Raw genomic sequence first — 14,404 nt, 5'->3', positions numbered from 1 at the left:
TAAAATATAATATAATATGGGGGCGACGCAGTGGCGCAGTGGGTAGCATGTTCGCCTCACAGCAAGAAGGTCTCTGGGTCGCTGGTTTGAGCCTTGGCTCAGTTGGCGTGTCTGAGTGAAGTTTGTATGTTCTCCCAGCGTTCGCGTGGGTTTCCTCCGGGTACTCCGGTTTCCCCCACAGTCCAAAGACATGTGGTACAGGTGAATTGGGTAGGCTAAAATGTCCGTAGTGTATGAGTGTGTGTGTGTGTGTGTGGATGTTTCCCAGAGATGGGTTGCGGCTGGAAGGGCATCCGCTGTGTAAAAACTTGCTGGATATGTTGGCGGTTCATTCAATTGGCGGACCCCAGATTAATGAAGGGACTAAGCCGACAAGAAAATGAATGAATGAATAATGTAATATGATATAACATAATTTAATATAATATAATGATATAATATACAATAATTGAATATAATAGTAAATAATATAATATAATCGAAATATAAAAATTATATTAATATAATTTAGATTTTATAATTATAATATTATAATTTACTTCAATAAATAAACATATAAAATAATTATAGTATAATATATTCATATATTCATATTATTATAATATAATTTAATTAGTTTGATAATATAATTTATTTAGTTTGATAAAAAATCTAATTACTGGAATTATAATTTAATTGGTTTGATAAGAATCTGATTACCGGAATTATTAATTCATATTAAACCGATAAGAATCTAAATACCGGAACTATAAAGTTTATATAAAATGGGCGGGACTTAAACCAGAAGTCCCGCCTTAGGGGCTGGGCTATAATCCATCAAACTTTTTGACAGATGGTCCACCATAGGACTCTCTCTGGCGAATAATTCAGGGGGGCTAACAATTCTGACTTCATATTTATATACAAATATTCTTTCAGTTTTGTATGTATTTCTTCGAAATGCACTTTCTGAATTATACTTAATATTGCACAAAAGAATACTTGACAAATACTGACACAAAAATCTTAGTATATTTGGCCTATACCTGCTCATTTGTACTCGAAAGTAAAAGTTTAGTTAAAGTGCACAGTTGTGGCCTTGTGATTCCAGAGTCAGAGCTATGATACAAAGGTTTGAGGTTGCTCCATAGATTTGAGTCCCATCACCGCCAGCAATTGTTGGCTGATTGTATTTGTGTGCAGTTGCATCAGTTAAATGTAATGCTTGTTACTAAAAGTGGGCCAACATAAATCCAAAAGGGTATTCATGCAATAAACTTCTGAATATAGTACTTTGATGTTAAAAAGTGAAGTGTACTTAAAATATAATTCTACATTACACAAATATGCTTAAAAAAATTGGTTCTCTGAATTGAATAGACTAAATTAGCCATAGTGTATGAGTGTGAATGCAAGAGTGTATAGGTGTTTCCCATTACTGGGTTGCAACTGGAAGGGCATCCGCTGTGCCTAAGTTGGCAGTTCATTCCGCTGTGGCGACCCCTGATAAATAAAGGGACTAAGCTGAAGGAAAATTAATGAAATAAAAAACTAACACTTTGGAGGTTTAAGACTTAAATGAAGTATTTTGTACTAGAAATCCCCTGTTTCTGTGTGCATATTTTCCCACTATGCAATCCTTCATTAAATACTTAGTAAACAAATGCATCGAAACAAATTTACAATAAGTCTGATTCATCGAATCATGATCCCTGATGTCATGACCTCCATGATGAATTGCATTGCTGGTAAAGGAAAAAAAAGAAACATTAATCCTAATACAATTAAAGAAATGTTTCCTTGAGGGCTTCCTGGCATCTTAGTCAGAGATTATAGGTCACTAGGCTGTTAAACAATTTCAGCTATTGTCTAACTGAAGAGATTTATTGACCTTAAATAAAAGTAACATGATTTATAAACTACCAGTAAAATGTTTCATCACATTTCTTTGAATTTGTTGTTCATGAAAGCGTAAACCAGTTTGAGTTCTGTTGACATTATTAATGAAAATTAACATTTAATTTTATTATTAATTTCTATTGTTAATGTTTAATAGGTTTACCGGAGCTGATATTGAAAGCAAAGTTCAAGGTTATCATTATTATCTTCAACACAAAAACAAAAGTTACAAATCTAAAAATCCCTTATAGTTCAAACCCTTAGGTCTTTGTTATTAATTTATTTTCCTTCAGCTTAGTCCCTTTATTCATCAATATGGTCACCACAGAGGAATGAACCATCAACTTATACACATTTTTTTATACACATAAACACTCACATACACAACAACACACTTTACATGCATATTTACACATAACAGCTGCACATACAATGTTGTATATAGTAATATGCCTGTACATACACTTGTCAATTTTTTATATTTGCATCCACTACTTACTTTTATTTTTTAAATATATTTATTATCTGTTTTTTTTCTCCTGTCTCTGTAAATATGTTTCACTGTGGAAGCTCTGTCACGAAAACAAATTCCTCGTATGTGTGAAAATACCTGGCAATAAAGCTCTTTCTGATTCTGATTTTTATCCATCATATGTTTTACACAGCAGATGCCCTTCCAGCTGCAACCCAATACCTGGAAACACCCATACACTCTCACATGCACACACATACACTACGGCAAATTTAGTTTATTCAATTCACCTGTACTGTATGTCTTTGGACTGTGGGGGAAACCGGAGCACCCGGAGGAAACCTATGTGAACATGGGTGGAACACACTAACTCCACACAAAAATGCCAACTGGTCCAGCCGGGACTCGAACCAGCGATCTTCTTGCTTTGAGGTGATAGTGCTAACCACTGAGGTACTATGTCGCCCCACTTCTATTAAAAAAAAAAAAATAAATAAATAAATAATATATATATATATATATATATATATATATATATATATATATATATATATATATATATATATATATATATATATATATATATTTGAAAAGAACAACAGCCAACAAGTGGGCATTATAAACCACTTTCAAAAGCCTTTAATTGTGTACTCTTAATGTTAAAGGTACAGAAATTTTTTTTTTTCGGCAATGCCATAAAAGAACTTGAAAGAACCGTTTCCTTATATATTACACTTTGACCACTAAATATGTTGATCATTCTTATTTAAATAAATAAATAAATAGATAAAACTAGACTTGTAATGTATCTACAAAGACACTTACTCCAATATGATTCTGAATCGTTTTATTTAAAGGTGAACATTGTGCAATCTTTCATTTTAATGGTATGATTTTTTTTTGTGTGCATATGAATTCCTGTAATGTTGAGTCTGGATGAGTGAATGAATGTCAGATTGTCAACTTCAATAAATCAATAAAATAAGCACCACATATGGTAAATGAAAAGGAAAAAGGAAGTAAACCACCAGAAACTCCCCCAATGATGCTCAGCAGACTAAAGATGAGGGATGGTTTAAAAGAGCAGCCGCTGCATACATTCAGCACAACTTACTCTGAGCTTCAAGTCCAGAACCAGTGAGCCTGAGACACGCATGTTTTACTGGTAAAAAAAATGCTATTTGAAACTTTTTATTATTTTTCATAATTTGATTGCATGATTAAATGCTGTTATGGTTTATCTGTGTGGTGCTGATTGCAAATGCAAACACATTTTAGTGGATTTACTGCAAAATTTAACAGACATTTGACTAGTTTTTAAAATTGTGTTTAAATCCATCGATATTATCTTTTAAAATTTTATAACAATTTATAAAACCTTGTATAATATTTTCACACATTTAACACATTTTCTGCATAAGCAGTACATTTTATGTACTATTGTTACTATTCATAAACAATGCATGTTATGTGTTTACTCTATAAATGTCTCAATATGTGTTTTTAGAGATGAATCTTCCCACTTTTCTTTTTGTGGTGGGCTGCTGTTGTGCTCTTTCAATGGGGGGTAAGTTTATGTTTTATGCCAACAAAATTAAAACAGGTAATGCTTAACAATATAGAAGCAGAAGTCTGGTGCTAAAAACTTTTGTGTGACGGGTAATTTTGGGTCTTTTTTTTAAATTATTAATTTTATTTAATAATTTAATTAAAATTATTTTGTTCATCAAGGTGGAAAAAATGTAATTGTTAAATGTTCATTAAATGTTTATTTATTATTGTAGTTTACTATTAATTAAATAATAATAATAATAAGTATGATAATAACAAGAATAATTAATATTAGAATGATTTCTAAAGGGTCATGTGACAGAAGACTGGAGTAATGAACCTGAAAAATCCTCTCTAAAATCACTGGAATAAATTATTAAATTAAATTATAAACTACTTTTGAACAATTATTTAATGGTGCCATAACATTTCACAATTTTAGTATTTAATAAATGTAAATGTAAAAAGTAATTTTAGTAATAAATGCAGCCTTGGTGAGCAGAATAAGCTTATTTTAAACATTTTAAAATCCCATTTTAAAAATTTTATGACCCCAAACTATTGACTGGCAGTGTACATCTGTGCATTGCTGCATGATTCAATGTGAAAACCAAGAAAAACAAGTTAAACAAAACAGATATTAATTATTAATGCCATGTGTAAGTGTGAACTTTTTCTCTTACTAGACAAGACTTTGGAGTCATTAAAATGAGTAATTATTATCTTTGTCTTTTTAGCAGAAGAAGAGAGTCCTGGAAGACCTTTTATTCTTGATTCAATTGAGGAAGCAAAGAAAATAGTAGACGCTGCTTACAAGTATTCTCGAGATGAGTGAGTAAAGTTTGTAAGAATGTTGCTCAGTACTCCTGTGTCACCATTCCAGTCATTGATCTATCAGTTTTTTAAATATATCTCTCAACCTTTAGGAGTTTAGCAAGGGTGCGCAAAGATGTCATTAAGCCTTCTGACAAGCTACGTCTGTTGAAACAGCCAGCTCGAAAGACACGGGAGGCCGTAAGAGCTGCAGACTACATGGCACAAACGCTGAGACTGATCAGTGAGAAAGCCCATCATGTACACAAGAGGTCCATCAATGCCACAAGTATGAAGACGAAATATTGTAAAACACTCAGGTCTTAGATCAGATCCATCACTGTGAAGTGGCATTCTGAATAATTTATTTGTTTCCTTCAGACCTGCTCACTCAAGACGAGCTTCAAACCATTACACGTATGACAGGCTGTGAAGCTCAAACCCGGCCACCATCTTGTAGGACCACACCCCTCATAAACAAGTATCGAACTGCCAGCGGTGTCTGCAACAATCGGTCAGTCTTCTGGATGAAATTCATATTGAGAGTAGTTTATACTGACAGTTGTTTATTGACAGCGTAATTTATTATTTCCAGGAAGAACCCACTTCTTGGTGCATCCAACACTCCATTTGCCCGCTGGTTGCCTGCTCAATATGAGGACGCCGTTTCTCAGCCAAAAGGATGGGATCCCAACAAGTTGTACAATGGTGCAGCGCTGCCCATGGTATGATTATAATGAATAGCTTACTGAAGTCTACTTGACAATCAAGTAGGTCACCTATTTATTCAGTCTTCCTCATTGATTTCAGGTTAGACTGGTTTCCAATCGCATTCTAGCCACTGCAGATGCTGACATAGAGAGTGACCATGACTTTACCTTCATGCTCACCATCTTTGGGCAATGGGTTGACCACGATCTGACTTTTACACCTTTCTCACCAAGTATTAGGTCCTTTAGTAATGGCATTGACTGTGAAAACAGTTGTGAGCGCTCTGAACCCTGCTTCCCAATTTCGGTCAGTCAAAGACTGCTCATCTTATTGCATTGTAAAACCCTTGTAGCTGTAAAACAGTTTTTCATGCTATGTTTAATCTCTTAACATAGGCCCCTCCAGGAGATCAGCGTCTGCGCCCTAACACCTGTCTCCCTGTCTTCCGGTCAGCACCGACTTGTGGTTCTGGGCACACTGCCTACATGTTTGGTGAAGTCCCAAATGTTCGGGAACAGATCAATACTCTAACAGCTTACCTAGATGCTGGACAAGTTTACGGTTCAGAGGATGGACTAGCAAAGGAACTGCGGGACCTTACTAATGATGGTGGCCTTTTACGTGTTAATAATCGTTTTAAAGACAATGGACGAGAGCTCCTGCCCTTTACTAGTGTTAACACCAACTTGTGCGCCACTCGTCAGAAAATCCTCAACGACAGCACTCTGACAGAGGTTCCTTGCTTCATTGCGGGTATGTTAAAGTTTTGTTATCCTTTAAATCTTATTTCTTCATATGCAGTTATCAGGCATATTACTGGTCACCATTGGTAAATCTAGTTAAAGTGAAGTTTATTCATAAACTAATATCGAGAGGAGCACGTGATTATGATTGAACACGGCTGGTTCTAAATTAGCATGCATGATCCACCAATCAGGCCATTCCTAACCCACTATAAAGAGCCAGGGTTTTTTCACTACAGTCATCTTCGATTTGAAGAATCCCCCCTTCCACCCCTACCTTTTCACCTTTCCCTCCATAGGGCAGCACGGTGGCCCAGAGACTAGCACTGGCGCCTCACAGCAAGAACGTCACCGGTTCTAGTCCTTCAACAGGCCGGTGGTCGTTTCTGTGTGTAGTTTGCATGTTCTACCCGTGCTTGCGTGGGTTTTCCCCGGGTCCTCCGGTTTCCTCCCACATTCCAAAAACATGCACAACAAGTAAATTGATAAATCTAAATTTGCAATTCAGGTAATCTTATATTATCTTATCTTATATTATATTATTATATATAATCTTATTTCAGCATATCTTGTAATAGCATTCAATTTTTAGTTATCAGCTCTTATCAAGGGGGAGTTGTCGAGATCTACCTGAGCTCGAGGCTCCCCTCTCTTCCTCCAAACGGGAGGGAGCCCAGGGCTCAAGAACCTTCGAGCTCAGGGCTCTCTCCTGGGACAGCATGCCAAACTTGCTTATAATCAATCATCTGCTAAGTGTGAACTCTTGAAATGTAAGCTATATACATACACAATTTAGGTTTGACAAATGCTAATGAACTCTCAATGTGGGTAGGTGATGCTCGTGTCAATGAGAATCCTGCTCTGAACTCCTTACACACACTTTTTGTAAGGGAGCACAATAGATTGGCTCGCGCCCTTCATGTGCTCAACCCTACCTGGAGTAGTGAAACTCTTTATCAAGAAGCAAGAAAAATTGTCGGTGCATTCAACCAGGTAAAGGCACTCAATGAAAAGCACATCAACATAAGGAGTTATGTGTGAAATGCATCATATGTGGATGATCAATTTCTCCTTTCTCTTTTAGATCTTGGTGATCAAGGAATACTTGCCACTAATTGTAGGCCCTGATGCTTACAATAGACACCTTGGACCATATCCAGGTTACAATGAGAATGTAGACCCTACCATTGCGAACGTCTTTGCCACTGCTGCTTTCCGTTTTGCCCACTTGACTATCCAGCCCTTCATTTTTCGTCTTGATGAAAACTACAAGAACCATCCTCAGTTTCCCAGTGTCCCCCTCTATGAGGCTTTCTTCTCTCCATGGAGGGTGATCTTTGAAGGTGAGTTTGTGAGACTTGTTGCAGCATACCCACTGGGTACTAAATTTGCCACAAGTGTCTCCATTCAATCTAATGTTTTTTCTTGGCTAGGGGGCATTGATCCTGTGCTCCGTGGACTGATTGGTCGTCCGGCAAAACTGAACACCCAGGACCACATGTTGGTGAATGCTCTCAGAGAGAGGCTGTTTGCCTTCACATCCCACATAGCTTTGGATCTGGCTTCCCTCAACATGCAAAGAGGGCGTGACCATGCTATACCAGGCAAGTTTATCTCTGCTTCATGTTGCATCATCATTTTAAGTGTATTTTGGATTTAAGTCTGAATGGATATCCATTCGTTGTTCCTCTTATAGGTTATAATGCATGGCGTCGGTTCTGTGGATTGTCTGCTCCTCAGAATGAGCAAGAATTGGCTGTGGTGATGAACAACACTGAACTAGCCCGCAAGTTAATTGAGCTTTATGGCACCCCTGAGAACATTGATGTTTGGTTAGGAGGTGTTGCTGAGCCTTTTGCTCCTGGTGGTCGTGTCGGTTCTCTTTTTGCCTGCCTGATTTCAAGACAGTTCCAGAAAATCCGAGATGGCGATAGGTAACAATCTTTCAGTGTTTAGTAGGGGTGTTTAATTTTTCTCCTAGAGGTCCATTATCTTCTTTCCAACCTAATCTATTTATCAAAGTCTTTAAGAAAGTTCATCAGATGTGCTGGGTCATTCATAATTTTTTTTTTTTCGGCTTACTCTCTTTATTAATCAGAGGTCGCCACAGTGCCAACTTATTTAGCATATGTTTTACACAGCGAATGCCCTTCCAGCTGCAACCCATCACTGGGAAACCCCCATACATTCTCATTCACACACACATACACTACGGCCAATTTAGCTTATAGCACATGTCTTTGGACTTGTGGGAGAAACCGGGAAAGCGGTGGAAACTCACCTGAACAAAGGGAAAACATGCAAACTCCACAGAGAAATGCCAACTGACCCAGCCGAGGCTCGAACCAGTGCTGCGAGGCTTCTTGCTACTCACTGCTCCGCCGCACCGCCTGTGCTGGGTCATGTTAAGAGTTAAACTCTGCAAGACACTGCAGTAGGAAGTCAGGACACCCTAATGAAGTTTGTGAAAAATATTTAGTTGTCTTGGAGAGGTGTTAATGCCAAGTCTTGCTTTGTGTTTAGGTTGTGGTTTGAGAGCAATGGAGTGTTCACCACCAAACAGAAAACAGCTCTGGCCTCTGTGTCGCTGGCCCGCATAATCTGCGACAACACCGGAATCCTTAAAGTTCCCAGAGATCCTTTTCGCTTCCGGAGTCCTGCCAATTTTGTTAACTGTGGGAATATCCCAGCTTTTGATCTCGAGCCTTGGAAAGAGACTGGTGAGACATCATACAGTACCTTTTAACTGCTGCATGCTTATACATAAATCTTCTGGGGATGCTTAAACGTAAACCTTCTGCTTGTACATAAATCTCAGCCTAAACTTCCTGATTGCTTTATATGTGCTTGTAGAGTACCTAATTTTGGTGGTAAAGGCACATATAAAGTATTGCATATATCATGGTACGGTGACCATGGTTTAGTTCACCTGTGATTTGGTGTTTGACCTTCCAGGTGATGGTGGCATCAACATTTCAGACATTGGAAATGAGGTTAGATGAGTGTTTATTCTCTCCCAATCCAAAAGAGAAAGTTTTTTTTTATTATTTCACTACAAATCTGGACAAACTAAGAAGCTTCTTTGCTGTACAATGGTTTGGTGCAGTGATATTTATTAATGAATCTGGATGTAACAACTGTCAAGCTGTATTTTATGACTGCACTAAACTATTGCAAGCTGTTAACCTTTTTCCTAGCCTTTCATTGGTTTAAGGGGATTTGCTTCAAATTGAAAACAAATGCTTTGTTGTTGTTTAATGACAATTCTTAGGCTTGTAATACTAACACATTACATCTTTTTATTGCTACACAGATAGAGATTCCATCCCAGGACCTCCCGGACCCAGGGGACCTCCAGGAGAACGTGGTAAGGCATTGAAATGTCAAAAAAGTCCTCTAAATATTTTATCAACACACACACAAAAAAACCAAAACTAATGAATAGATAATAAATACCACAATATTCATTATAATTTTCTCCAATCTCTATTTTGTTTCAGGTCCACAGGGTGTAGCAGGGCCACCAGGACCTCCAGGAATTCCAGGACCTCCCATTAATACAACAGGACAACAGTCTGCCTTCTTTGCCTCAGTCAACTCCATCCTTCCTGCCACTGCTAAAGTTGTGGTGTTCGGTCAGGTCCTTTACAATGGACAAAACCATTATAACCAAACCTCAGGGATGTTCTTGTGCCAGATACCTGGTGTATATGAATTCGAGTTTTCATGCATAGGGACTCGTAGTTTGGGCTTTGTGACCTTAAAGAAAAATAATAGGGTAGAGCTTACTCCTGAAACAGTTGCTCTTAATACAAGGTCATTAGCTGAAGGGAAGGCAGTCCTGAGCCTACAGAGAGGAGACCGTGTGTATGTGGAGGTTTCTCGAAGTGCTAATGGTATAGGCTTTTCAAGCTATTTCTCTGGCCACATTCTTTTTCCCGTTTGAGGCTATTACTTATAATGCATTACTATTTCCCTTTTTTTTTTGTTCATTTTAAATGCATTCTGCTTCTTTCTATTTGTCTTTAAACATGTTTCTTCTTACTGTAATGTCTTAGGCTCTGTTGTTGTTGTTGTTGTTTTATTAATAATTAGCTTTGCAAAATTAGTAGTATGGTTAGAGAATGCCTTATGTTTTAATTCAGAATTTTTTACAGGTAAATAAGTGATAAAATTTCAGAACCAAGATTTAACTGCTAATGCATTGACCTTTCTTTTATGAAGTTTTTTTTTTTATTTGTTGTTTTTGGTTTTGTTGTCAGATTGCAACAAAATTTTCGGTAGTCCATGCTGTGACAGTTATTTTTGTGTATGCTTTTAGCAAAGTAAAAAAACTAATAAATAAAGTTTTTTGTCAATATTATTGGGCTGGTTCTGCTTTACATAATGTCTGTGAATACACAACCAAAAGAAAAAATAATTTAAATATCAACCTTTTAAATATCAACCTTTTAAAAAAAATCTAAATTATGCGATGCACTTTTGTTTTGGGAACTTAATAACTAAAACTAATCATTCTACTTAATATGATTGCATGACAAATAATCCCTTTCCATAGTGAAAAAAAAGAAATAAGAGTTATGTTTTTAACTTTGAGCTATATTTTTTTGTCGAGCAAATAAGGTATTTTAACACGGCATTAATATCATAAGGGCTGTATATCTTTAAATTCAATACAGTACAGTAATAGTTAAAAGACACGTTTCAAATTTGTTGCGTTGTTTGTGATATTCTAAAAGTAATTTGTTAATTCCAATAATTTTCTTTTAATATTCGACTGATGAATTGTGAAAATTATAATGATAACCTCACTGTACCCTGTTTTTCAAAACCATATTTTTGTAAAAAAAAAATATATATAAAATAAATAAATAAATAAAAACTATTGGTTATACTTATATGTTAATACCATAAATGTAACATTAAACATTGGGCAAAACATTAAGAAACTTATAGGAAAAAGATAACAAATTGTCTCATTCATTTTCTTTTCAGCTTAGTTCCTTTATTAATCTGGGGTCGCCACAGCAGAATGAACCAACAACTAATCCAGCATGTTTTACGCAGCAGATGTCTGGGAAACATCTATACACACTAATTCACACATATGCATTACGGACAATTTAGCATACCCAATTCACCTGTACCCTATGTCTTTGCATCAACCCAAGCAAACACAGGGCGAACATGCAAGCTCCACACAGAAACGCCAACTGACCCAGCCAAGGCTCGAACCAGTGATTTTCTTGCTGTGAGGCTAATGTGCTATCCACTGCACCACCGTGCAGCCCTACAAACTGAATCATAAAATTATAAATCATATGTAATTTGTATTTATTCTTATTCAGTTACCTATTAACTGTTACTCTCCACTCTTGGGGATTCCTTAGCAGGCAATTTGCTAATAATCTTCGACTGTGTGATGCAAATGCTTCAGGGAAGCATTTCTTCATAAACTTTAACTGTGCAGCACCAAAGAAAACAGGCTTTCTTACAACATCAACTGAAAAGGATTATATGGTGAGGATAAAACCACAAAACCACATTAGCCACAAGCTGTTGTAACTTCTAATGTTAAGACACTGGGCACTAGATGCAAAAAACTGCTTTATTTTCTCCCAATTGTGTTTTTTCCTTACTAATTCATCATTCGTACTCTTTGTGAGAATAAAAAAAGGTATTGAGGAGCCATACTAATTAAATAAAGTGTATGTTTACATGACAATTACATACTAAATGTACCAAGCTTTTAAAAAAGTTTCACAGATGAAATCTTTTATTTTGTCAGACGCACAAAAATGACTAAAAATGCTGTACTATGCGTGCCAGGCTATAGCTGTCGATGTCACTCGCCACCTTAAGCAGCACAAACACAGCATTGTAGCCTTTGTTGTTTTGGCTGTGCTTTTCTTGTAGACTACACAATGTGAAATCATGTCTTTGTGCATTTAATCATTTTGCAGATTTATTCGAGCAACAATAGAAGCAGTAGTGTCTCAGAACTACTAAATGTAATATAAAGTTAGTCGTTATATACATTATTATATTACGTTATCTTACATTTATATAGAAACAAAGTAGAATAGAAATGGAGGAAGAATTGGAAGTGATTGTTTTAAAGCAGGGGTGCCCAAACTTTTTCTTATGAAGGGCCAAAGGCCAAATGTGATTGAGGGCTATGGACTGAAAGTAAATATACCAAAGTGTATTACTTTCAAGTTTCCATGGGTAATATCATAATATTTAAAAATATCCAGAAAACATTTTTTAAAATTCAATTAACTAATGCAGTATATTTACATTTTCAATTTTTAAAATTATCTTAAAAATACAAACAATCCCATTAAAAACACAACAGAGTTCAATGCTGAATACACTTAGCTGGACCTGCACCCTGCCTTGATTTGCCCGCTAATGATGTGCAACACAAATATTTCTATTACAATCTGAGAAAATAGAGTTATGAGCCTTTAAGACCCTTTAAATACGAACTAGTGAAAAAAATAAGCCAGTGCCAGAAGATTCTTGCCTTAGCTTAAGGCTACGTCAAGATAATGTTTTGTATTGCATTAATAAGGTTGAGATAATAAAGTCCACGTAAAATCTAAATTTACAATGTTTATTTTGCAGACACAGACTGTTAGCTAATTTGAAGCTTAACAATAACATAACAAAAATTCAAAATTTGACCATTTGCTTCCCACATAGCAAAATTTCTCTGGCCCAGCTCTGGCCCACACAATCAGGTTTTGCTTGGCCCACATGCCCCAGTGAATTACGGTACATGACTGGACCAAATCTGGCTTCTAGACAAGGGCCAAACACAGACCATATCTGGGCCAAGTCTCAGCCAAGTTAATAACTCATAACTGCGCCTGAACTGGGCCAGTAAGGTTGGTGTGTCACGATTGCAATGAAATTAATAAACCCAAGATGCATTGCGCTTTAGGCACACTATGGGCCTTGTTTTTTCTCAGTGACCTGATTGGTAGAATTGATTTATTTAATCAAAAATTATTTTAATGTATTTTAAATGTGGGTCAAGACTGGCCAAACTCACGTGGCCCACAATCAATTTTTTAAATCTGGGCCAAATACTACGTTTTACATCTGGCCCAAATCTTGTGTGCCGCATTATAGACGGTGCCACCTCTGCCAAACCCAGGCCATGGTTGGCCCACATGCTGTATGCCAGTGCCGGATGAATGCCTGCTGTCCCAGCTTAATGCCAAATCTCGGCCAGAATTCTTTGCTACTAGGGTTTGGCTCTGAAATGTCAGTCCTTCTCTGATGACATCAGTTTGACAGCTTATGATAAAAGATGAAAGGAGGAGCTCAAAAATAAACCCACACACTCCCTACTCAATATTCAGTTTCAGCTGTAAATATATTCTGAAAAAAAAGGTCTGCAGCAACTTCTGGTTCACACAGACTTATAGTTTTTTTGTTGTTGTTGTTGTTGTTTTAAATCTGCCTCAATGTCAGATCTTCTTATTTTGGAGTATTTTTTATCAGTATAGATTACAGGTGGAGCTGCACAGTGGCTCAGTGGTTAGCAGTAGTTTAAGCCCCAGCTGCGCCTGTTGGTGTTTCTGTGTGGAGTTTGCATGTTGTGCCCGTGTTGGTGTTGGTATCCTCTAGGAGCTCTGGTTTCTTCCACAGTCCAAAGACATGCGGTACAGGTGAATTGGGAAAGCTAAATTGGCCGTAGTGTATGAATAGAGTGTATGGATGTTTCCCATTACTGGATTGCAGCTGGAAAAGCATTCGCTGTGTAAAACATGCTGGTTTATTCTGCTGTGGTGACCCCTGATGAATAAAGGGGCTAAACCAAAGAAAAATGAATGAATAAATAGATTACAGGCACTGACTTGGACATCATTGACATGTAAAGCATTTCAGGAAGACTCAACAGAAAATCTTATTGGTAGTGGTGGATGCCTTAGAGCACTTCTTTTCTCAACATCAAAATTTTAGGTAAAATGTGAGATTTGTCATTTCAGTTATATGTTTATTACAGCTGAAGGATTCGGATTTCTGCTTTCCAATCCGTCTCATCATGGACCAACGTTTATCCTTTTCATCATCCTGTTTCTCAGTATTTAACTGTGAATTGATTTTAATTAATGAATAAGTTAACACATTGCTTAATATAAGAATGTTCAGTGCATTTGCCTGTCTCTTTATATCTCTTTTCAGGAGCCAGCAAACTAGGTCAGAGGTCATGGAGACCTTG

General features: G+C 36.8%; 1 protein-coding gene across 4 annotated transcripts; it reads left to right on the top strand.

The window, feature by feature from the left end:
- The first annotated feature begins 3,446 nt into the window (after nt 1-3,446).
- On the top strand, nt 3,447-10,531 carry mpx (myeloid-specific peroxidase). 4 transcript variants are annotated; one of them, NM_212779.2, is made up of 16 exons: nt 3,447-3,515; nt 3,858-3,917; nt 4,639-4,732; nt 4,828-5,003; nt 5,096-5,228; nt 5,310-5,439; nt 5,525-5,731; nt 5,821-6,178; nt 7,001-7,161; nt 7,253-7,511; nt 7,602-7,772; nt 7,865-8,102; nt 8,692-8,888; nt 9,124-9,161; nt 9,482-9,535; nt 9,669-10,528. In NM_212779.2, exons 2-16 carry the CDS (start codon nt 3,860-3,862, stop codon nt 9,681-9,683), a joined length of 2,289 nt encoding a protein of 762 aa, NP_997944.2. In that variant the 5' UTR covers nt 3,447-3,515; nt 3,858-3,859; the 3' UTR covers nt 9,684-10,528. The 4 variants fall into 4 exon arrangements, with proteins under 4 accessions (NP_997944.2, NP_001338766.1, XP_073769704.1 ...); XM_073913603.1 differs by having other exon boundaries at nt 3,456-3,515; nt 4,642-4,732; nt 9,669-10,531; NM_001351837.1 differs by lacking the exon at nt 9,124-9,161 and having other exon boundaries at nt 9,669-10,526.
- The last annotated feature ends 3,873 nt before the right edge of the window (nt 10,532-14,404 follow it).

Source organism: Danio rerio, chromosome 10 (genome assembly GCF_049306965.1).
Source record: "Danio rerio strain Tuebingen ecotype United States chromosome 10, GRCz12tu, whole genome shotgun sequence".
NCBI classification, from domain to species: Eukaryota; Metazoa; Chordata; class Actinopteri; order Cypriniformes; family Danionidae; genus Danio; species Danio rerio.
This window is presented reverse-complemented; position numbering and strand designations above follow the sequence as displayed.